Here is a 26,605-nt window from a genome sequence, read left to right as displayed (position 1 = left end):
CCTTAACGTTCCTGATGCAATCTTTTTTTAATAGAAATGCTGCCACTAAATTGATGTAGATTTGTTTGCCTTTGAAGAAAAAAATCCTTTCCAAAACATAAACCTAGTCCAAAATGTTGCTCCGTTTACACCGTCCTTGGTTAAAAAAATATTTGCAAGCTTACATCAAGATTACTTTCAGCAGTCGCACACAGCATCGAGGCTTGTCAGAATGAGAGCTCTGGACACTGTTCCCTCTGTAGCAGAGCACAGACAGAACCTCCCCTGCTGCGCTCCTCACCACACCCCTGCACCTCCACCAGTGGGACTGCAAGGTGAGTGGAAAAGACAGTGGTCTACCTGATTAAAAGATAGCTCCACACAAATGCCGCACTTCCGACTTACCCCCACACCAGTTTGTTGCCAGTGTTTTATGTTAATGTCAACTCTAGAGTAATTGTGTTTCCATAGCTAGGGCTGACAGTGAGACTTGTGAAGAGCAGAATCAACATCCTCTGCATAATCAAATCAGTTGCTTTGTGAGAAGCTGTTAAAGTTCAGTTAGACATTGTTATGTAAATGGTGGCTGAAAAGTACCAGTGGCCTGTCTGGCTTTGGCCCCAGGTGAAAAACTGGTCCGCCGGAGCCATGGCCCAGTGAGACACGGGTGCCAGCCCCCGTAGATGGAAACAGAAAAGTCTGAGCCTTTTGGGTAAAACACTGACGTAAATCCTCAGTGGAAATGCGCCAGAATACTGTTTGCTTATTCAATGTGAGGCCCTTTTTTTCAACAAGACAATGTCATGGTTTACTTTTCTTTGTCAACATATTTTTAAACACCAAAAAGACTGGAAAAAGGAAGACGTCAGTACTACAATTGCATGCCTCTCTGACATGTTCAGACATTGTAGCAGCACATTCACGCCCTAATTGACTAGCACACATGCATTTGATTCAGTTGTATCCAGGTGACTTTAGCCTACCTGACACACTGCACCCACAAGAGATAATTCACTGTTTACTGATACAACATTGTAAAAAGGGAGTCCCTTTAAAAAAAAAAAACAACATCTTGACTGAAATATAATAGGGCCAATAAACCTTAGCGTTTTGAACAATTCCTCCAGCACTCTTCACTGAGAGTTCCTAATCACATCCATTTACAATAGGCCTAAAAAACAACACTATCTGATAGTCTACCTCACAGGGGAAAGCCTCCTTGGCCCTCACCCATGACAACAGTCTGGTGAAACGTCTTTCCAAAAGCAAAGTTCCTCCTGAACTCTCAGCGGATTACAGCGGAATTTCAGCTCAGAACAGCCACTAAATCAGTTATGCTTCTCCCTCTAGAGATTTGTGTTGTGCTGAGCCAAAGTGTCTTACATTGCTCATGATAGGGTTGTCATTTGCACATTCTTAAGTTGTGCCTCAAAACAATAGACATACCATACTAGATGAAACCAGAAACACTGGACTCGGGTGTAAAAACAAGGCATATTCTACAGAAAGCATGCTGGTCTCTTGAGAAAAGCCTAAGAATAATGCTTATTCAGCTGTTACTGTTCTCTTCGTCTGGATATTACGTTACTTCTAAAAACATGGAATATCAATTGATTGAAAATACCCATCTATTGTCATAGTCTATAAATTACTCATATTTATTTCTAAATTAATTCTATCACATAGCTTGCAATTATTTCATCCAGTTACTGGGAGGCCAGAAGGGGGAGTTGTTGACAGTATTGTTCGAGAGAGAGAGAATGTACCCTGGGGAGAAAAAGTAAGACTTCCCTAACAGTCTCACCTAAAAGTGAGACGTATGCAAAATTGGCAAGGCAGAGTTGTTGAAGCACCTCTACTGTGCCTATGTTCGTGTTTACATTCCTTTTTCTGATCCACAGGTATTCTGAACTCTGTTTTATTCTTATTCCTGATATGTACATCTTTAAAAACACACACTGCAGGCCAAATCCATTGTTGTTGTTGTTTATTTTTTATGTGGTAACTGTTCAGAGCTAGAGAACAACATATTTTCGACCCCAGTCTACTGTATGAAACAACTTTCCCCCTTTGGAATTAAAACTTGAAATCTGCAGCTTGAGGGCTATTAGGTATTCTGTTTGAGAGGCTTAACTTTTATGCCCTTCATTTATATACATAGGAGAGAACCAATCTGGAGCAATGATGTCAAAGTCAACAAGACAAAGTTCTGGTATGAGCCTGTATAGAGATCTCAATCAGTCTCCAACTAACGAACCAATTAGGAAACCTTGCAGGTATGTACACAGAGCAAATGTACAGTGCAAATGTTACTGTGGAACTCATTAGTTTAACAAACTTGTGTACCCAATGTTTGAGCAGAGACCAATGACCAAGTATTCTTCATTAAATGCAGCTATATCCAACTCAGCATACCAATTTAAAAAACTATCATTGTAGGCTAAAAAGATTATAAATTCAACAACAGATTATTCAGTCAGAGCATTTTCTACTAAGTCCCAGGCAGTGAGTTTTATTCAGCTCCATATGGAAATACCAGTAAATCAGTCACAGTTTAGGACTACTTGTTCAGTAAATATCCAGAGTATTCCAGCCAGCCATTGTATCACTGTGGCTGCTCTACCAAGGTGGTGCTCTTTGACAGAGCGGGCTCAACATGGCCCATTAACCTGATTCTTTAGTTTGGGGGAGCTCCAGAAGTATTGGTATGTGACACATTTGTTGTTGTTTTGGCCCTGTACTCCAACACTTTGGATTTTGAAATGATACAGTGCAGCCTGTCAGCTTTAATTTGAAAGTATTTTCATCCAAATTGTGTGAACCGTTGAGAAATTACAGCACTTGTTGTACATAGTCCCCCCATTTTAGGGGATCAAAAGTATTGGGACCTCATTTACTTATACAGTATGTGTATTAAAATATTCAAAAGTTTAGTATCTGGTCCCATACTCCTACCAAGCAATGATTACATCAGGTTTGTGACTAAAAAACTTGTCGGATACATTTGCTGTTTGTTTTGGTTTCATATTATTTTGTGCCCAATGGAAATGAATGGTAAATATTATACTGTGTCTTTTTGGAGCCACTTTCATTGTAAATTAGAATTGAATAGGTTTTTAAACACTTCTACATTAATGTGGATGCTACAGATGTACACATATCAAAATGCTAACCTCACCCGTTATTGTAACGGTGAGAGGTTAGCATGTCTTGAGCATATAATATTTGTCTGTATCTTTCTCACTCATCATTATTTATGATTAATTCAAGACTATCCATAATCACAGTAGCATCCACATTTATGTAGAAGTGTTCAGAAACATAGTCTATTCTTATTTACAATAAAATTGACTCCAAAACGACACAATACATTATTTAGCATTCATTTCTACTGGGCACCAAATAATCTGAAACACAACCAAAACTAGCAGCAAATGCATCCAACAAGTTTGTAGAGTCACAAGCTTGATGTAATCATTGCAAGCTAGAAATATGGGACCACATACTAAACTTTTGACTACTTTAATAGACATTAGTGAATTTTTCCCCAATATTTTTGGTCCCCTAAATTGGGTAGACTATGTGCAAAAAGTGCACCTCATAGTCATAGCTTCATTTCAAATCCAACGTACTGGTGTACAGAGCCAAAACAACAACAAGTGTGACTGTCCAAATCGTTTTGGAGCTCCCTGTAGCTCCAGCATTGGTACACTTAGAGGGAATGTGGATCCCTCCCTAAAGCAACTGAAATTGAGAAAGAAAACCGACAGCCCTCCAGACTCACTTTTTGTTTAGGAGTTTTTTCTTTTTCTGAACAAAATCAAAACCATGGTGGGAGGTAGAGCTCTGGGTCCCAGCATGCTTTGTGAGGGGTCATGGAGGAACAACATGAGGTCAAGACAGGGTTTACCAAAATGTTATCATTTCCCTCACTCAACATAATAAATAGGATATATCTGCTAAGTCAATTTTCTGTATCTGGAATTGGTTTTCATTGTAAATAACATTAGTATATTATTATTAGTATATGGGGTCTGGCACATTTTGCAAAAAACACCCAGAAAAAAACTATTTCACTGACCTTGGATATGTTTAACATTTTGGTAAACTTTCACACAAAAGACAAAGGGAGGAAGGAAAAATATCCAGAAGGAAGCAACAAGAGGGGAAATATTGTATATTTGTCCATACAATTAATATTATTGTGATGTGAGTGAAGTGCATGGATTGCTTGCAAAAAGATGGATCATACAAAATGTTCTACACGAAATGGTCTTAATTTAAACAATTTTTCATCTGATTGCCAAATTCCGGATATGAATCCACAAAAATAGTAAAAATTCTAATCTTAGATCGAAGGAACCGAAATTAAGGCAAACATCTGAATGTATCCAGAAAAATGTCAAAGGGCCATATGAGAGTGAAAAGTATAAACAGAAAACACAGGCCTTCTACTTAAACTAGTATTTTCTTTTGACTATTCCTACAAAAAAAATGTCATGACTTGAGGAGCAAACAAACATCTCCACAGTGGTATGAACCTTGTGTGCAGAGAGTAGGCATTTAGTTAATGAGCCCCAATGGAGACCTCCAATGAAGCCATCAAGCGCCTGCTCAGAATAACAATGGTCAACTAACGCCTCACTAATTGAATGGAAGGTACAGAGAGGCAGGGAGAGCTGGTTTGAAACAGTGAAAAGGAGACAGAAAAAAAGCAGATAAAGGAAGGGGGTTATTGCTTTTCAGTGAAATGCTTCACTGGTCCCATCCAAATCACTCACTTTTGGGGCTGAGAGAAGGATTGTGGGATGGAAATGCTCTTAACAACAACAGTATTTCATTAGGTGGTTTCTCAAAGAAGTTTATGCTAGACACATTGTTTTTAGTTGATTTGATGCACAGAAATGATATTTTCTTTAACTGTTAATTATATACAACGGATAACAATATCCTCATGAAATGCATACAGAAATCTGAAGTGTGTACATATTTCTTCTCTACAAGCAGGCCTCGTAATAGTGTATTAGATTAGTGCACACTGTTCCTCCATAATATGCCACACAACCTGCTATACATTGTGGTATATGGAAAATAGATTTTGTAGGAAATTATGTCATTACAGTAGGGATAATTTTTTTTTGGGGGGGTGACACTTTCTAAATCATGGGCATATGACTTTGGGTAAATAACTGGTCTAAAACCAATGCTGACATGACAGTTAATTCAAGAAAACAAGGACATTCAGCAAGACAGGTTATGGGACACTACTGAGACCTACTGCATCTTGTTTTGAGCAGGTCTTTAAACTGCAACATCTGATGCCATGTGCATCAAGTGTCTAAGAGTGCAGGTATCATGCACCCAGAAACTATTGCCAAGGTTTGCTTTATGCAAATTGTTGAATATGGGCTCTAGGGAACATTGAATGGGCTTAAAACGTATGGATCTCAATGTAGTATGTACTTAGTACTGGAGTCGGATGAGTTTTTGCTTATGACTACCTTATTGAGGAAAAGCGTAATTTCTATGCCTGCGATATGTGGTTGTCCCACCTATCTTCAGATAAACGCACAAACTGTAAGTCACTCTGGATAAGAACATCTGCTTAATGACTAAAATGTAACAAGTTGTTGCTAACCAGGCCAGTGCCACAGCTTCAGTTGAAGAATCACATTTACAAAATGATGATACTGCTCATATTTATCAGACCATATACACTTCTGCCTCAAAATAAATAGATCAACGTCTTGATTAATCATGGACTTCATGAGAATTGGAGATTGAGTCTAAATTGGCAGTTAATATCCTACAGACGGGGGAAATCCCCAAAGAGCAAAAGAACTAGTTACTCCTTGAGAGGCCACACTAAGGGAATATGGCGATCTGGTTATGCAGAATGAACTTTTACGCATGCCTTCAGTGGACAGCAGATGCAGATTAGTGGCAACACTGAAGAGTAACTTTTGCTGAACTTTGTTATGGCCACTCACCGTTCTTGCGCTAGGGGACAGGGCCCCATTGGATATGTAGGGGTTGGTAAGATCTGGGATCATGAAAAACGGGTACCCAGGATAATGGGGACTCTTGAAAAAGCCACCATCTTGCTGTCTTCTGAATGCTGTAGGGACAGAGCATGGAAGTCAGTATAGAAAAGGGACATCACTGTAATATGAAATGCATTAAAAATATATTAAGCAACAGAGGTAGTTTTTACCTTCACTAAAGTAATCCCTGGTTTTCTCGTAACTGTCTAAGTCTGGTCTTGGTTGAGGGCGCCTCTCTGCTTGCTGACAAGGACAGAGGCACACACAGAACAAGAAGGGAAAACATGTTATTGTAGGCTAGTCTATTTCAGCAATAGGTTCATACCAGAAAAATAGTGTTTGAAATGGGATGTATAGGGCCTATTTAGGACAAGCTTTTCAGTAGATCACCCTTCAGTGCAACGTCCTTACCTCGGAGTCTGATGAGCTACTGTTGTTTTCCGATTCGTTTACTAAAGAAGACTTCAGATCATCCAAATCCCTCTCGGCTGATACATTTTCGGATATTTTTTCCTCTTGCTCCCCTTCATCTTTGAATGATATCATTTCATCATTCGCCCCTAAATCATCGCCGCCGCCTCCGTTAAGTTGTGGCATTTTGTTGATAAAAAAGTTTATCCCTGATAAAGTTGGCAAGAAGGCGCAATCGCTCCAACAATCCGAAATAAATAGTCTATTTGCAAAGAAAAAAAGTCCAGTTAGCGCAGTAGTATAAACACTGACAGTGTGAAAACAAATGCCACGTTTTCACATCTCCATTTTGATATGAATCTCCCACTTTTCCATGATGATGAGCTCCAATAATCCACCAAATACAACTGTTTTAATTTCGGCGTCAATATCCGGATAAAGCAATTTCGCAAAGTATCTTCTTCACTCTTCCCAGTCGGTTACCTGTAGCCCACTCTCCCTCTGTATGGGTGCTGAAGAATGCAACTTCGATATTGTTCCTGAGACGCACACAGGCAAACAAACTGGGTACGAACTAATTGAAATTGAAGACTGACGTCCAATTTCACCTTCTAAAATCCATCCATACGTGATTTACAATTCGACAGACAAAATATGTCTTATTATAAGCATGGAAATCGAACCACATCTATTGCTTTCTTTCTCAGTGCACTCTCTCGTTAGTAAATATAGTTTCGACCAAAACTATATTTAGTTCGAGGAAGTTTACCTTTTTATAACTAACCTTCGTATGTTCAAAACATGAACTGAAATTATATCCGGTGCAAAATCGATATTTTCGGGTAGGTCGACCGAGGTCTTTCCCTCCACATTAGCCGACGGGGAATGCGCTCAAAAACTACTTGGTTGTTCAAGTGGAAGTAAAAGCGCAGCCTGTTCAGAATGCAGAGGAGGAGTTAGCAGAGAAAAACGACACTTCATTTACCATGTAAACGGGGTATGCTTAAAGGAACAGTTTGACCACATTATACATTACAAAGTTACCATTCATATTGAAATAGTATCCTGTTGTTTCAACATCAGTAAGATATCGATGGTTATGTAACTAACCATCTTCCCATAACCATCTTCCAAGATCTAATGTTATAGGTATTTCACTTTAATTTAGACTTTTAAAATGACAGTTTAGTAGGCCTAGCTACATGCCTACAATCCATTTAGTTGTATCTTATTTATTAGGCTAATTATTCTATGAAATAAATAAAGTAATATTCATAAACGTTTGTTCTAGGGTGCACTTACTGATAGAATTTGGCAGAGAGAGTGAAGTTGGACTTTCTATCAAGAAAACCAAATATTATGGAATTTCTCTAGGAGGGTATAATAACTCCTATTATAATAGCCTATACAGTAATCTTTAGAAATACTTAATCCTCCAACAACAGTACATTTATTTTCTTTGTGCTGCTGTGTCCAGAAGCAGCAACACTGTCTTTCATCCTTGTGTGTTCCCATGCAGCTCTATCTCCCGTCCAAGCTGTGAACCCAGCAGCAGCCATGCTGCCTACAGCCATGTGATAATGACAGGCTCAGTAAAATAGTCTTAATTACACGCTGCCATGCTAAATGTGTGTTGGTGTGTGTTCTTGGAACAATGCACTTGGAAAGGCAAGGCCCAGCATCACGGGGATAAGCAGGGTCTGTTTGCAGGGCTTTAGGTTTGGCTTGGTAATAAAATCCTCTCACTATATGAGGTTGGATCCCCAGCCCTCCCACCCAGACAGGACTGTCCTGGCCATATCACTAACATTGCCTGCTTGATGCCCTCTGCATTGAGTTAGAGCTTTTGGATGTACCATTGAGAGGAATCTACATGTGTTTTGTGATGTTGACTAATGAAGACGCAGCTAACGACTGGAATGAGCTGTAACAAACACTCAAACTGGACAGTTTTATCTCAATCTCTTCATTCAAAGACTCAATCATGGACACTCTTACTGACAGTTGTGTCTGCTTTGCGTGATGTAATGTTGTCTCTACCTTCTTGCCCTTTGTGCTGTTGTCTGTGCCCAATAATGTTTGTACCATGTTGTGTTGCTACCATGTTGTGTTGCTACCATGCTGTGTTGTCATGTGTTGCTGCCTTGTTAGGTTGTTGTCTTAGGTCTCTCTTTATGTGGTGTTGTGTTGTCTCTCTTGTCGTGATGTGTGTTTTGTCCTATATTTATATTTTACACTTTTAATCCCAGCGCCCGTCCTCGCAGGAGGCCTTTTGGTAGGCCGTCATTGTAAATAAGAATTTGTTCTTAACTGACTTGCCTGGTTAAATAAAAATAAATAAATAGAGGGATTTTGCCCGCTGCAGCTAATTTAAGTAGTAGCAATATATATATTTTTATTTTTATTTAACTAGGCAAGTCAGTCAAAAACAAATTATTATTTACAATTACGGCGTACCCCGGCCAGCGCTGGGCCAATTGTGCACCTTCCTATGGGACTCCCAATCACAGTCGGATGTGATGCAGCCTGAATTTGAACCAGGGACTGCAGTGATGCCTCTTGCACTGAGATGTCTTAGACCGCTGCGCCACTCGGGAAACCAATACATTTTTACCAAAATTATTCTACTAATCTTATATATTTCCAACGAGTTGTGCTATATTCCCAAAGATCCAAGATAAATATAATGTTTTTTAATTGTAATTCAAGATAAAAACGCACCCCCCTTCGATCATCATCTATTATGAATCAGGAATAGCTGTCACTGTCACTTGTACATCAGATCAGTCCAGAGAATGTGGCAAAGAAGAAAAATAGTCAAATGATTGCTATTAGGGGGATACCTGTCACTGTGCATGAATGTTATAGCATCTACCTGCCACAGGCAATCTTTACCTAACCCACATTTTTCTGGGACAAAAAATACAGCCCTGGAAATTGTGCATCTTTCGAGGCTGAGCATGACATATTGGTGTGGCCTACTGCATGAAAATGCACAGCTGATCAATTATGTTATATCAATAACAACAAATGTACAACTGTGAAACTGAATCTTACCAAGGAAAACTTTATATATTCAAGCCATTTTTTCCCTGCATGGAATCTATCTATCTATTGATCTGTACTGAAAACATAAATTGTGAAGTGTCAGTGAGGATTGGTATAAATGTTACAACGATTACAACAACTGTCATGATCATTTAGTTGAAGTCAGAAGTAATTTGCCCTGATCTGATGCACATAATGAATGATTCATAGTAAACAGATCGACAATATTATTCTGGAGGAGTGGCACAACAGAAAATACTATATATTTTTTACTCTACCCCTCTTTCCTTTTGCTTTTACTCTTCTTTCCTCATGTCCTCTCAAACTTCCCTCTTCATCTTTCTCACTGAAACTTCCGATTCCCTTCTCTTCTGATGCAATCTGACAGGCTTCTCTGTTTGAGAAAAATCTTATTTAAGTTGTCGACCATGTGTCGGCTAGCAGAGGTTTGATTGACAATCCAGCAGGGTCTCCAAGGGCCTCATTAGAGTCCCACTACCCTGTATGTATGTGTGTGTGTGTGTGTGTGTGTGTGTGTGTGTGTGTGTGTGTGTGTGTGTGTGTGTGTGTGTGTGTGTGTGTGTGTGTGTGTGTGTGTGTGTGTGTGTGTGTGTGTGTGTGTGTGTGTGTGTGTGTGTGTGTCCATGCGCATGTGTCTGTGATCGAGCAAGAGATATAGTGTGTGAGATTGTGTATGTGTTTTGCAAGTGCATACCATATCACTATGAAGTGCATGTATGTGGATCATGAACAATAGACCCAGCTTAGAGTTCCTCACACAGGTGCATTTTTGCCCCTATGCTTACATCTCAGTGTCTTCCCCTACTGCTGCATACCCAGCACATAATACAAAACCGTTTCCTCATGATGCGTAGAAAACTCTTGCACTATTGTATTTACAAATGGATAACCTAACCATAGCCGCAATAGTTATTCCCACGATTGTTGGTGTTTACACAACTTTTCAGGTGTTAATTACCTTACACAAGTCCATTATCATGGGGATACTTACAGGACGAATTCAAATGTTCTTTGTTTCAAACAATTATTTTAAAGGATTTCGATTTCTAATCATTGAAGGGCACCTTGCATCACATTACATATTAGTCCTTCCAGTGGTGTGTGTTTGTGCGTGTCCCAATATACATAATTAACTTCATTCACACACCACACACTTAAAAATAATTTACTCAATCAAATACTAGATGACAACCTTAGAAAATGTATTACAATTACATATATTTTAGGTCTTAGCTCTTCCTGAACCAAAAATCTCCAACACTCTAACACTTCTCATGCATGCATCAATGACACTGAGCTATGGAGTACTACTGCTGTTGTACACCTAAGAACCAACAGCAGCACACTGCAACATGGCACTTATATGATGAAGTGAAAACTCAAGGGAGTATACAGCAAATTAATTACTAATACAGTAGTGTTTCGTCAATACGTATTTTTCTTGAAGACAATTGCAGTCTGTTTTACCCATTATAGCACATCTACAGTTGATTACAGGATCTCTATCTCTTCTAAATATCCACTCATATCATATCATTCTATAATTTTCTCCATGTCTCCCTTATTGATAGGGATTCGTTTTAACTGGGAGCTGATGAGGGGTCATGAGAGATGCGAACCACCACAATCTTAGCCTGAGGGCAGATCGACTAGGGGCCAGAAAATGTATTCAGAGGGTGCTGTCCCTGCATCTGCCTTACTTTGAAGTGGCTCTCTCAACTCTGGCTGAGAGAGAGAGGGAGAAAGAAAGAGAGAGAGGGAGAGAGAGGGATACTCAAGGTCATTCTTTCATGTTTTGCCAAGCTTCGCTCAATCAGTTTCCCATCAAAGTAATGCTTAATTCAGAGCTAATTCCAGCCTCCTAGGCACGAATTTGCCTCACTGTTGTCTAGGTGTTAGAGGTGCTATTTTCTGTGCTCTGCTCTGCAGTGCTATGTTGAACACATTGCATGCAGAGCCCATCTACTACTGTGTCATGTATGTGTTGCTGGATAGAGACATGTCAGACTCCACACTGGCTGTCCCCTTCTATCACAGTCAACCCTTACAGGTTCAAGTCTTACTCCACTGTCCACAACTTAAAAGCTTGATCCACACATAACACATGTGCCTGTTTTATTACCCTCAGGCCCATTCAGTGTCACAAATGTAACAATAAAGCCAGTTAACTGTGGATATAAAGCAGGTTTAACTGATATAACTGGTTTCACAGGTGTAAGAAGAATACGTTTATATTTTCTGTCACACTGATCATTGATTTGATCTACTTCAGAACATATCAATTCTCTCCTTCAGTGGGATTTTTCCATAATACCGTTATTGTTATTCAAAGAACTTGTTTATGACAGTTGTTGCCGGAAGTTACTCAGGCACAAAATGTATAATCTTCTCTCTGTTATTCAGAGGCAACCACAGACTTTTCCCAACTTCATTGAGAATGTTTTCTGATGTTTTGTTGATTGACAGGGCTACCCACAATCCTACTGCCATGTCCCCATGTTTATATAGTTGTCTCTCTCCCCCTCCTATCTCTCCTCCACACACATCACTCAGACTTTTAGTGAGAGTGCCTCATGCAATCATGCATTTTATTAAATTACACCATATCCGTTTTTCTCGAAAGAAAGACCTATTTTTCAAGCTGGTGGGGCGTGCGTGCTATTTAAGACTGCATGAGGACACTATATTAGATGACAGCTTTTACTGCCCATAGGCTGTAATTGATTCACTAAACTATGCAGAGAAGATAAAATAAAAAAAGTGTTTTAGCATGCTATTCCTCCTTCTGTTTCTCTTTAGGGTTGTATTTCACTTAAAGTATTGATTTGCAAAAAGCTGTATTTTTCAAGTTACAGTATCCACAGGTGTTAATTCTCACACACACAATTCACATTATCTCTGTCTAAATTCAGTGAATCTTAACACTGGATATAATCCCAATTTAAACCGTTTTATATGAGCACAATTACATTTTTCATACTGAATAATCCTGTCATACAGTATACAGTTGTACTTTATATGCAACACACTGTCGAGGAAAAAGATGAAACATGTATCAGTGCATCTTCCATTGTGTGTTTACGGTTTACATAGCTGCCTACAAGTGCCCGAGCCTTTGATTGAAATACACGTTCGTGTTCTCTGTAATGCAGAGGATGCTTTTAAGGAGCATTATTTCCGAGAACTTCAAAGCCTGCCAAATGCACTCTGCTTGTGAGTGTGCGGCCTCTTGAAAATGTCCTTATATTTTCCAAATGGACAGGAAGAGGCACTCACTGGTATTGAGGTGATGTTAATGCAGTGCAGTGCTTGTTTTCCACATAACCCTGTTTGTCCCTGGTGACTGGGCCAGCACTGTACTCAGCCCTATTGAGATCATTTATATACAACTCTAGATTAACCTTATTTACACTCTAATGAAGAGGGAAGAGGGCCATGCATGACAACATAATGTTACTAACTACCCTGTAAAAAAAATCTTTCTACATTTGCTTGAAGCAATTCATTATTTTCAAAACTGAAAAAAAGATCTGGTACAAAATGTAAAGTTACAGTTATATCATCAACTATATCCTCTGGCTAGATTATTCACAATTAGTTCAGTTTGCATGCAATTGTAAGATTACTGTAATTTACCTAAATCACTGTTAAAAATGTAATATACTCTATTGTACTATTGGACTGTGCAAAATAAATTGATGCCCTCTCTGGATTCGGGACTCTCCCATTCTGCCGTCAAAAAGTCTATTGATCCAGTTAAAGGCCCAGTGCAGTCAAAAACGGATTTCCTGTGTGTTATATGTATTTCCACACTATGAGGTTGGAATAATACTATGAAATTATACAAATTATGATAATGCCCTTTTAGTGTAAGAGCTGTTTGAAAATACATTTCAGCCTGTTTTGGTGGGTGGAGATTTGGCCTTCCATGGTGACATCACCATGTGGTAAATTACTTTATAGACCAATAAAAAAAGGGTTCCAAACCTCTCTGCCAATAACAGCTATTTTTCAGTTTTCCCCTCCCTATTCAGACCACTCCCAGACAGTCCTAGCAAAACTCTTGCTTGAGAAATTACCCTTTGCCAAGAAGCAATTTTTGTTTATTTTTGACCATTTAATTGAGAGCAATCCCAGTAAGGTACTTAATTGTTACCCAAAAAATGATTTGATATTGAGATAAAAATGGCTGCATTAGACCTTTAACATGATCAGTTACAAGACAAGCCCTCTATCTGTCTGATGTTTTGTCAGCTGAAGATGCACAGCAGAGCTCCTTGGAAGATTGGAGGTCCTTTCCATTGATGTAAACCCTATACAAGTAAGAAGCTGTGTACTTTATTTCATATGTTTCCCAGATTTGATGAGTTTTACGTGCATGAGAACGTTTGCATTATGCATGAACCATATGTTGAGCAGTGGCATGCATCGCTGTAGACAGCTGGAAGTAACTCGAGCCACTTAGTCACTTATCAGTACTGGCATCCTTGTCATTTCCCATAGCCATCCTCAACCAAGAAGAATATACCCATTGTTTTAATTTCTGTGAGCCCTGTGTTAACCCAGCAATTCCTTGCTGATTGCTGCAGAGATATTTAGGAACATTTTAGATTTGTCTTTGTCCACATAACACTCGTCTTGTGACATCCAAGTGTGTGTGTGTGTGTATTTGTTTGTGTATTGAGGGGGGTTAGTTGGTAGAGTTCGAGCGAGACGCTGCACCTGCCCTATATGTCAACACAGGGGTCTGAAGCAGACACTCAAGTAGAGAGACGGCTTTCACACCACTGCCCTCACTAAAGCTGCTTACTTTCCTAAGACAACAATAACCGCTCTGCTGTGCTGTGGAAGGGCCAGGGCCAGGGCCATTCTTCCACACAGTAACCTGGGCGCCTGCTCTGTGTGGGCCCCAGATTAACTCTCGACTGAGCCTTGCTATGTTCAGGTTTACTGGCTTTCCTCATGTCCCCTTGTTTTTTGGGGTTTAGAGTTTCCTGGATGCTTTCTGACTGTCTGTTTTACGCATAGAGACAGGATCCCCTGTGGGGGTTGTTTAGAGGTTACAGCGGGGTAGTAAAGAGGTCAGGGAGAAACTGTCAGTCTATTTCCTTTCTCTGGCCTTGGGAAACAGCACCACAAGTCTTTTGCATATTTTTAGTGTCAGAGCTGTTTTTCTCAATATGAATCCACAGGAAAAGATGCAGTTATTTCCAGTTCATAGGATCTTTCATTTCTCTGATGGATTACTTTTTATTCTCTTTTTTCTTTCCCTTCTTCACATAAGCTCATGTCCAGCACAGAGTTGGTCAATATAATAGTCTGGAAGCCATCATTTTTGTGTTAGTGTGTAAAACTCTAGACCATAAAATTACTACACAACCTTCTTCAGACATTTGCTTCATGCTGCTGAGTATTAACCGTGTGTCTTCAGCTGTGATTTAGGTGTGAAAGGAATGATTGTAGGCCTTCGTGTTATTTCTAGGCTTCTCTCTTCGCCATCGGTGAGACTATACTAATGGGCACAGGAAACATCTCTTTATGCCGATCTGAGATAATACCTTTATGTATTACCTCGGATAGTAAACACTCTAGGGTAAAAATAGATACAGGGTTATTTTCTGGTGATGTGGAACTTTACTGAAGGCTCTCTTCAAAATGGAGAAGTCATCATGTTTGAATGGACAACTTGTTTTTCTTTTTTAGTGTTTAAGGGCTGGCATAGAATTTCTCTTTTGGTAAAGTGCAAATCAGGATATTCAGTTGGGGCTGACCCCTCTTCCCTCTGTGACAGACCAGTCCTTCCCAAGGCCTTGCCAGGTATTGAGAGGGTGCATTCAGATGTGAAGGTACTCATAAACCTTCTCAGCAGTCATGCTGATTCACATTAAACCTGCCAGAACCGTCTGACCGATTGCATGGAAGATACTATCCACCGACATCCTACCTGCCCCTCCACATTCCTCCTTGTGTTTAGGAATTACACATGCACATCACAATACCACCCACTACTTCACCATGTTCTGTCATCATCTGATGATGGACAGACTGACCAATCACCCTATTGTGCTAGTTGATAGTGAAGGTCACACTGTTGTGTTAAAAAAGCTACTGTAAATAAAATAGAAATACTACTAGCAAGGCCTCCCGAGTGTTGTGGTGGTCTAAGGTTGTGCTAGCTTTTGCCACTAGAGATTTTGGGTTCGAGTCCAGGCTCTGTCGCAGCCGGCCGCGACTCGGAGACCCATGGGGAGGTGCGCAATTGGCCCAGCGTCATCCGGGTTAGGGGAGGGTTTGGCCGGCAGGGATGTCCTTGTCCCATCGCGCACTAGCGACTCCTGTGGCGAGCCAGGCGCAATGCACGCTGACACGGTCACCAGGTGTACGGTGTTTCCTCCGACACATTGGTGCGGCTGGTTTCTGGGTTAAGTGGGCATTGAGTCAAGAAGCAGTGTGGCTTGGTTGGGTTGTGTTTCGGAGGATGCACGGCTCTCAACCTTTGCCTCTCCCAAGTACAGGAGTTGCAGTGATGAGACAAGACTGTAACTACTAATTGGATTCCATGAAATTGGGGAGAAAAAGGGGTACAAAAAATAAAATACTAATAGCAAAAAATTATCAAAAACACCCAATAACAGAAAACATATTTGTGCACATTAAAATTGCCTTAACCAGACTGTTGTCCTTTTTCTCTACTAATTCTGCAACGCAATTATCACTTATAGTGAAAGGACTTGTACATGCCAATAAAAACAAGTAATTTCTGCTTAGCACTGGCCTACTTACTTTCTAATGTTTGGCTGTGCAGCTGCACTGTGCTCTGAAAAACAAACAGTGCTGTGCAGCTGGGCTCTTCAAGACACAGGGAAAGGGGAATTTTAATCCCATGTTTTTTTTGTTCTTTGGCACCAGTCAAATGTATTTGGTCGTAAGAGAGGAAATGCACCGCACCATCTGAAGGGGCTGGGGAAGTGGGAAAGTCATGCCACAGCCAGTTGTAGATGAAGAAACACAACGTGCCAGGAAATTAATCCTGAGGGGTCAAAGTGCACCCAGAATATTCAAACCACACAGAGACTAATCAGTTCAGTTAGTGGCACATTACTAGCATACCTGAACATTTTAGGCCAATGGCCCAGCCCCAGAAACACACATGATGATGAACACTACTCTGGGTTTGCTATTAGTTTAGAGAAGCTAACATGCAGCAATATAGGTTTTATAGTAGTGACATCACTGACAGCATTTTATGCCTCCTAAAAATGTGACAAAGTACTGAAACCAGATCCATTTCCTGCAGCCTGATATCAAAATAAACTATCCATGGACCCTAAAACCAGTAGCAGTAGTATTCACTGTAGCATTTACTGTGGTATACTGTAGTATATTGTAGTATTTACAGTTAACTATGGTATTTACTGTACTGTTTTTGCAGACTAATATACTGTTGTGTTTTTGCAGACTGTACTAGACTGTAGTATTTACTGTTGTGTTTTTGCAGACTATAATATACTCTAGTATTTACTTTGTTTTTGCAGACTGTAAATACTATAGTATTTACTGTACTGTTTTTGCAGGCTAATATACTGTTGTGTTTTTGCAGATTGGAATATACTGTAGTATTTACTGTACTGTTTTTGCAGACTAATATACTGTTGTGTTTTTGCAGACTGTAATATACTGTAGTATTTACTGTACTGTTTTTGCAGACTAATATACTGTTGTGTTTTTGCAGACTGTAATATACTGTAGTATTTACTGTACTGTTTTTGCAGACATTACTGGGTTCTTTTTTAAATTATCTTTAACATCGAAGTGGAGGCTTTCTCCTTCAGGAAACCTACTGGAGAAATACTAGAAGAGGAAATGTTCCATAACCTGTACAGTCGTGGCCAAAAGTTTTGAGAATGACACAAATATTAATTTTCACAAAGTGTGCTGCCTCAGTTTGTATGATGGCAATTTGCATATACTCCAGAATGTTATGAAGAGTGGTCAGATGAATTGCAATTAATTGCAAAGTCCCTCTTTGCCATGCAAATGAACTGAACCCCCAGAAAACATTTCCACTGCATTTCAGCCCTGCCACAAAAGGACCAGCTGACATCGTCAGTGATTCTCTCGTTAACACAGGTGTGAGTGTTGACGAGGACAAGGCTGGAGATCACTTTGTCATGCTGATTGAGTTCGAATAACAGACTGGAAGCTTCAAAAGGAGGGTGGTGCTTGGAATCATTGTTCTTCCTCTGTCAAATATGGTTACTTGTAAGGAAACACGTGACGTCATCATTGCTTTGCACAAAAGGGCTTCACAGGCAAGTATATTGCTGCCAGTAAGATTGCACCTAAATCAACCATTTATCGGATCATCAAGAACTTCAAGGAGAGCGGTTCAATTGTTGTGAAGAAGGCTTCAGGTGTAACGATCGTCGTATGAAGGAGTGGACCAAAACGCAGCGTGGTAAGTGTTCATGATAAATTTATTACTCAAAACACTCGAACAAAATAACAAAGTGGGAAAACCGAAACATTCCTGTCAGGTGTAGACACTAAACAGAAAATAACTACCCATAAAACCCAAACGAAAAAGGACAACTTATATATGATCCCTAATCAGAGACAATGATAGACAGCTGCCTCTGATTGGGAACCACACCAACATAGAAATAAAGAAACTAGAATGCCCACCCTAGTCACACCCTGGCCTAACAAAAATAGAGAATAAAAACCTCTCTATGGCCAGGGCGTGACAACAGGGTGCCCAAGAAAGTCCAGCAAGCGCCAGGACCGTCTCCTAAAGTTGATTCAGCTGCGGGATCGGGGCACCACCAGTACAGAGCTTGCTCAGGAACGGCAGCAGGCAGGTGTGAGTGCATCTGCACGCACAGTGAGGCGAAGACTGTGGCATGAAGGGCAGCAAGGAAGCCTCTTCTCTCCAGGAAAAACATCAGAGACAGACTGATATTCTGCAAAAGATACAGGGATTAGACTGCTGAGGACTGGGGTAAAGTCATTTTCTCTGATAAAACCCCTTTCCAATTGTTTGGGGCATCCGGAGAAGACAAGGTGAGCGCTATCATCAGTCCTGTGTCATGCCAACAGTAAAGCATCCTGAGACCATTCATGTGTGGGGTTGCTTCTCGGCCAAGGGAGTGGGCTCACTCACAATTTTGCCTCAGAACAAGCCATGAATAAAGAATGGTACCAACACATCCTCCGAGAGCAACTTCTTCCAACCATCCAGGAACAGTTTGGTGACGAACAATGCCTTTTCCAGCACGATGGAACACCTTGCCATAAGGCAAAAATGATAACTAAGTGGCTCGGGGAACAAACATCGATATTTTGGGTCCATGGCCAGGAAACTACCTAGACCTTAATCCCATTGAGAACTTGTGGTCAATCCTCAAGAGGCGGGTGTACAAACAAAACCCCACAAATTCTGACAAACTCCAAGCATTGATTATGCAAGAATGGGCTGCCATCATTCAGGATGTGGCCCAGAAGTTAATTGACAGCATGACAGGGCAGATTGCAGAGGTCTTGAAAAAGAAGGGTCAACACTGCAAATATTGACTCTTTGCATCAACTTCATGTAATTGTCAATAAAAGCCTTTGACACTTATGAAATGCTGGTAATTATTCTTCAGAATTCCATAGTAACATCTGACAAAAATATCTAAAGACACCGAAGCAGCAAACTTTGTGGAAAATTAATATTTGTGTCATTCTCAAAACCTTTGGCCACGACTGTAGGTAGGTAGGACTTGGGTCTGAAGGGATGGTTCAGCGCTTCTGGTATTTTCTATAACCTGTAGGCAACACAATATATGGTCTATACTTAGCATGTAGGTTTCTCACTTATGGGTGACACAAATTGTAATATGGGGAGGGGAATGGACACGATATATGCTAATTAAATACTGGAGTAATTACTATAGTTTTAAAAAAGTGTGAACTGTCGTGTTTTTGCGGACATTACTGCAGTATTTACTACAGTATTTTTTTCGGATAATACTGTAGTTTTTACTATACTATTCTGAAGTATACTACAACATTTCATAGTAAGTACTACACATGATCGAGGGATACTACAGTGTGTAGTACAGTATACTATAGAATTTTATAGTTAATACTGTAGTCTTCTATAGTAACTGTAGTATTTTTTTCATGAGGGTATGTAACTCAAGCTGCAAGTATCGTGCTCAGAATTGCCTTTGAATGGAACAAATAAGCCGAGCCACGTGTAACACCTACACTGGATCATATTTTAGTTGCCTATCACTTTAAGCCATCACACAAATACAACTACAATGAACACAGAAGAACCATTTTCTGTATGCAAAAACAGTTTGACATTCTACTTCTAAAGTATTCAATCTATTGAGTAGCAATTGGTTCATAGAAGTAAGAGCTTTAAGCACTTTGAGAGCTGCAATATTATTACACAAATATTGTTAACAATTTTCAAACTTTATAATTGACTGTAATGTACTGTAACAACCTGTGACTTGTGTGTTGATGACACAACAGACAACATGTCAAGATGAACATGCAGTAAGCGTACCCTGGCCAACGAGCATCTGAAATTTCACACAAAGCTAAAGTCCAGGTACCATAAAAAAAGATGAATGTGTCTCTGAGAATGTCCAGAGACAACACATAGACTCGTCCCAATCCCTCAAGACACAAGGCTTGAGGACAGACTGGAGGTCTTAAATCTCTCTTTGGTTAAAGGGTACGAAGCTCAAGGGCAAGAGCATGTGTGCACTGAATACAGAATTAATTAACTTATGCCCCTATAAAGCAAGCAGAAAATGTAGCCCCACATCAAACGAATTTAGATTAGGCTATGCACAATAATTTTTTGAGAAATGTTATATTGTAAAAAATTAAATAAATAACACACACCAAAAAAATAACCATAACATTTTACTTCTTTATGTGAAACATTATTAAAACATTGTACTCTAATGCTGTAGATGTATCCTGGCTGTCATACATTTCCGCCACTTCTCTCTCTCTTGGAAAATCACTCTTGCCCCCATATACTTGGCTTCTATTATTCTGATTTTAAACCACAGGTACCCACTGTGGCTAAAAAAGCTCTGATGCACTTCTATGCCACACTTCAGTTGAGTGCAAGGCCTCTCCTATTAACCATAATAACTTTAGCAAGAGCCTCAGCTTGAGAAAAGGTCTAGGAGAATGATGTATTATTGTGTATGTAAATGCACATGATTTGGAGAGATCATTACCTTATATGTAAAGTTGAAGTCGAAAGTTTACATACACTTAGGTTGGAGTCATTAAAAATCAGTTTTCAACCACTCCACAAATTTCTTGTTAACAAACTATAATTTTGGCAAGTCGGTTAGGACATCTACTTTGTGCATGACACAAGTAAGTTTTCCAACAATTGTTTACAGACAGATTATTTCACGTATGATTCACTGTATCACAATTCCAGTGGGTGAGAAGTTTACATACACTGAGTTGACTGGGCCTTTAAACAGCTTGGAAAATTCCAGAAAAGGATGTCATGGATTTAGAAGCTTCTGATAGGCTAACTGACATAATTTGAGTCAATTGGAGGTGTATATGTGGATGTATTTCAAGGCCTACCTTCAAACTCAGTGCCTCTTTGCTTGACCTCATGGGAAAATCAAAAGAGATCAATTGTAGACCTCCACAAGTCTGGTTCATCCTTGGAAGCAATTTCCAAATGCATGAAGGTACCACGTTCATCTGTACAACCAATAGTATGCAAGTATAAACACCATGGGACCACGCAGCCATCATACCGCTCAGGAAGGAGATGCGTTCTGTCTACTAGAGATTAACATACTTTGGTGCGAAAGTGCAAATCAATCCCAGAACAACAGCAAAGGACCTTTTGAAGATGCTGGAGGAAACAGGTACAAAAGTATCTATATCCACTGTAAAAAGAGTCCTATATCGACATAACCTGAAAGTCCGCTCAGCAAGGAAGAAGCCACTGCTCCAAAACCGCCATATAAAAAGCCAGACTACGGTTTGCAACTGCACATGGGGACAAAGATCGTACTTTTTGGAGAAATGTCCTCTGGTCTGATGAAACAAAAATAGAACTGTTTGGCCATAATGACCATCGTTATGTTTGGAGGAAAAAGGGGGAGGATTGCAAGCCGAAGAACGCCATGCCAACCATGAAGCACGGGTGTGGCAGCATCATATTGTGGGGGTGCTTTGCTACAGGAGGGACTGGTGCACTTCACAAAATAGATGGCATCATGAGGTGGGAAAATGTTGCTTCAATATATCCACATCGTCTCAAGACATCAGTCAGGAAGTTAAAGCTTGGTCACAAATGGGTCTTCCAAATGTACAATGACCCCAAGCATACTTCCAAAGTTGTGGCAAAATAGCTTAAGGACAACAAAGTCAAGGTATTGGAGTGGCCATCACAAAGCCCTGACCTCAATACTATAGAAAATGTGTGGGCAGAACTGAAAAAGCATGTGCGAGCAAGGAGGCCTACAAACCTGACTCCGTTACACCAGCTCTGTCAGGAGGAATGGGCCAAAAGTCACCCAACTTATTGTGTGAAGCTTGTGGAAGGCTACCCAAAATGTTTGACCCAAGTTAAACAATTTAAAGGCAATTCTACCAAATACACTCAATTAATATGTAAACTTCTGGCTCACTGGGAATGTGATGAAAGAAATAAAAGCTGAAATAAATCATTCTCTCTAATATTTTATTCTGACATTTCACATTCTTAAAATAAAGTGGTGATCCTTACTGACCCAAGACAGAGAACTTTTACAAGGATTAAATGTCAGGAATTGTGAAAAACTGAGTTTAAATGTATTTGGCTAAGGTGTATGTAAATTTCCGACTTCAACTGTAGGTATGCATTACCAAACAAGCAGTTATGGTCAGCTGCCGTTGTTTTACACAGCATAGCAGTTGCAAGAGAGAACAAGTCTGAGATGTTTCTGCTTCTTCTTTGTATACACATTTTCCTTCAATATTCTTCTGATAAAGCTGTTAATTTATCAACTATTCAGCATGATTTTCAGACAGTATTGACTTTGCCAGACCTGGCGCTCTGTAGCTGAGGTATAGTATTGTGTGCTAGAGAACCCAAGATACAAGCAGTCCTTTCTTAGTTGCTTTATCTCTTTAATGATCTATGTTACGCCCAATTTGGTCAAAAAGCATTACCCATAATTCTGTGGGAAAGCATGTATACTATGTCCCCATCTGAGGGAAATCACTATATTGAAGGACTTAATAAAGACATACAAAGAAAGCAAAGAGGGAACAGTGGTCTACTCAGAAGAAGAGTTGACTAAAGGCAACCAGGAAATGTATCATGAAATGGTCAGTCATTCTATTGTAGCCAGAAACCCTGCTTTAGTTCTCTAAAACACATTCTTGAAATAACGGTGTTTCAGAATAAAAGAGAAAGACAAGAGAGCAAAAATAATACATTTTAATGTTATATTTTTTCTAGAGGGGAAAAGCTCTTTATCATGCTCCACATCCAACCTCTCACCTCCCCCTTTGGGCCTTAAGGAGCATCCTGTGACCCCTAACCTCCTGGACAATGGAGGCCAGGACATTTCCCAGTGAGCAGCGACGTAGCCAACAACAGGAACATGAGATGTGCTCCTGGGAAACAAACTGTTTATTGTGCGACAGGATGGACAAGGCCCTCCATCTCCCACTCACTTAGTTTCACACACACTCATGTGCACATAGTTACATACACACTCACAAATGCCTCCTGTTGATTCGGAAAATGCAAGAACGTCTACACTACCATTCAAAAGTTTGGGGTCACTTAGAAATGTCCTTTGTTTTTGAAAGAGAAGCACATTTTTTTGTCCATTAAAATAACATCAAATTGATCAGAAATACAGTGTAGACATTGTTAATATTGTAAATGACTATTGTAGCTGGAAATGGCTGATTTTTAATTTAATATTTACATAGGCGTACAGAGGCCCATTATCAGCAACCATCACTCCTGTGCTCCAATGGCACGTTGTATTAGCTAATCCAAGTTGATCATTTTAAAAGGCTAATTGAACATTACAAAACCCTTTTGCAATTGCTGGCACAGCTGAAAACTGTTGTTCTGATTAAAGAAGGAATAAAACTGGCCTTCTTTAGACTAGTTGAGTAACTGGAGCATCAGCATTTGTGGGTTCGATTACAGGCTCAAAATGGCCAGAAACAAAGACCTGGCCAGCATCCCGGAGTCGCCTCTTCACTGTTGATGTTGAGGCTGGTGTTTTGTGGGTACTATTTAATGAAGATGCCAGTTGAGGACATGTGAGGCATCTGTTTCTCAAACGAGACACTTTAATGTACTTGTCCTCTTGCTCAGTTGTGCACCGCGGCCTCCCACTCTTTCTATTCTTGTTAGAGCCAGTTTGCTCTGTTTTGTGAAGGGATTAGTACACAGCGTTGTACCAGATCTTCAGATTCTTGGCAATTTCTCACATGGAATAGCCTTCATTTCTCAGAATAAGAATAGACTGACGAGTTTCAGAAGAAAGGTCTTTGTTTTTGGCCATTTTGAGCCTGTAATCGAATCTGCACCAGATACTCAACTAGTCTAAAGAAGGACAGTTTTAATTCCTCTTTAAATCAGCACAAGTTTCCAGCTATGCTAACATAATTGCAAAAGGGTTTTCTAATGACCAATTAGCCTTTTAAAATGATCAACTTGGATTAGCTAACACAACGTGCCATTGGAACACAGGAGTGATGGTTGCTGATAATGGGCCTCTGTATGCCTATGTAGATATTCCATTAAATATCAGCTGTTTCTGGCTACAATAATCATTTACAACATTAACAATGTCTACACTGTATTTCTGATCAATTTCATGTTATTTTAATGGACAAACATATCTGCTTCTCTTTCAAAAACAAGGACATTTCTAAGTGACCCCAAACTTTTGAACGGTTGTATATGTCTTGTCAAAACCTGCTACTCTGAAATGTTTTACAACAAATCGGGATTCTCCCTTGACTTTTCTGTGGTTTTCTGTGTTTGGTCATATGGGGGATGGACTTTGGTTTCTGGTCAGGAGTGGGGGGACGTATATTTTTCACAAAATATTGCATATGTACGAGTGCATCAACTAAACACGTTGAAGGACTTTAGTTCTTTTTTTGCTAGCCTTTGGCCTTTCTTTTTGTATAGCTTGACTGTCCCCCTTCTTTTGTGGTTGACTCATGAAGTAAATGGTCCTTCTCTATCTTTTGTTGTTTTTATTCAATAAAGCATAAAAAGCCCTGTGTCTGTTCTTGGTTTCAAGGACACAGTCAATAGGGAGGCCACTTCTTTTGTGAAGAAATAAAGTGCATTTTCTTACAAACCCCCTTGGTCCTGTATGGCCCAGTTGGTAGAGCATGCCCTTGCACCGCCAGCGTTGTGGGTTTGATTCCCGCGGCCACCCGTATGTAAAATGTATATACGCATGCCTGCTAAATGTTATATTAATTTCATATATATTAGAATAAACACAGTTGAGAATCTCCCCTTAGGAATGTAAGCACTTTGAATTAATTGACGAAGACAACGGCCAATGCAAACATTTTTGTCCACAGTTTTCTTTAATACCTCATCTACAGGAAATACGAGTAAAGAAGTAAATAGAAGCTTGTAAATTCCACAGTGTTGTGGCAGCATTATTCAGAAACACTTCTTCTCGTAATGGAAGGTGAGAGTGTCAGCATGGTGTCAATAAACACAGCAAAGCCCACAAATACTGCCTTCCCACTGGGCACAGATGTCAGTTCCATGTCTAGTTTTTATTTACGTTTGGTTGAGTTGGCAACTAACGTGAATTCAACGTGAAATCAACAAAACGTTTCACCATGTCATTAGGTTAAAAGTTGGAAAAAAGAATAATCCCATTCCATTTTTTTGTTGAAATGACGTGGTTCAACCAGTTTTTGCCCAGCGGGTTCTGTCTGTCTGCCCAGCATCAAGACATGCCTGAGAAAACAGAAGAGCTGCACTATGGTCTCATGTTACTGCTTTTTTATTATTATCACATGGCTGGGTTGGTTCAGGTAGACAACAGTTAACGTCAGTGTAGTACATCGCTGGCTGATTAGACTTGAACCAGATGTGCTATTTGGTACTGCCACTATCTGTCTATTTGAGAGGAAATCCCTTCTTTGTTTCCAAAAGAAACTTAGCGAAATTGGACAACCTGAATATATTTTTTTAAATACACTTTTTTCTCACTTTTCCTACTAGCACTGACTTTGCTGATAACTACTTTGTTGGTGAAAATGTACTTGCTACAATTGTGATATTTTGTTGTCTCACCTAGCTATCTTCAGAGGAATGCACTATTGTAAGGCGCTCTGGATAAGAGTGTCTGCTAAATGACTAAAATGCATGAATGTAAATGTAGAAGACAAACAGCATGAAAGCATTTACTTGTGTTCAGGCTGTGACTGTTCCAGAGACTGAAACAACTGTGTCAGTTAATGCTCATGACTATTCATTAGTAAGGCTCTGGAGACCACTCATAGCAAGGGCAGTGTAGTAAAACAACTTTTCCAGCAGGCACATTGTCAGCCTTGCAGTTAAACAGACAGACACAGGGGGTGCAATGCTCCTCCCTAAAATGCTTACCCCCCAAGGATTACTGGCTCTGGTTGAGTGTGAAAGTTTTCCTCCTTCCTCAACATGTTTGATGGGTTGAATATCACAGCGAGAAAGAGAGTCTTTATTATTTTGGAACTTCTGTGACTGGATTGTTTACTGTTAATTTGTATTGTTTATTTCACTTTTGTACATAATCTACCTGACTTGCTTTGGCAATGTTAACATATGTTTCCCATGCCAATAAAGCCCCTTGAATAGAATAGAATAGAATAGAGAGAGAGAGCGAGAGAGAGAGAGGGGATTTGGCTCACTATCTCCTCATCCAATGTATTTTTAGAAGCTCTGAGAAGTTCTTCGGGCCGTAATGTTCATAGCTCCTTGGGGGGATGGGTACTCATGTCTGTCTGAAACTATGGGGGGCTGGAATATAAACTTGGGGGAGGGAGGAGGGCTGACTGCTCTAATTGTTGTTTCAATG

At 39.9% G+C, this 26,605-nt stretch overlaps 1 protein-coding gene across 3 annotated transcripts in view; it reads right to left on the bottom strand.

Moving 5' to 3' along the window:
* The window catches only part of LOC129826327 (transcription factor 7-like 1-B), a 47,501-nt gene extending 40,129 nt beyond the window's left edge, over positions 1–7,372 (bottom strand). For all 3 annotated transcript variants that reach the window (XM_055886922.1, XM_055886923.1, XM_055886925.1), the window contains exons 1-3: positions 6,435–7,372; positions 6,194–6,266; positions 5,970–6,097 (exon numbers count right to left, since the gene is read on the bottom strand). In XM_055886922.1, the coding sequence (XP_055742897.1) occupies positions 5,970–6,097; positions 6,194–6,266; positions 6,435–6,620 (387 nt within the window). In that variant the 5' untranslated portion in view covers positions 6,621–7,372. The remainder of the gene's footprint in view (positions 1–5,969; positions 6,098–6,193; positions 6,267–6,434) is intronic.
* Positions 7,373–26,605: the final 19,233 nt, after the last annotated feature.

This window comes from Salvelinus fontinalis, chromosome 28, assembly GCF_029448725.1.
Source record: "Salvelinus fontinalis isolate EN_2023a chromosome 28, ASM2944872v1, whole genome shotgun sequence".
Taxonomy (NCBI): domain Eukaryota; kingdom Metazoa; phylum Chordata; class Actinopteri; order Salmoniformes; family Salmonidae; genus Salvelinus; species Salvelinus fontinalis.
The sequence above is the reverse complement of the archived record's forward strand: the minus strand, read 5'-3'. Positions and strand labels throughout refer to the sequence as shown.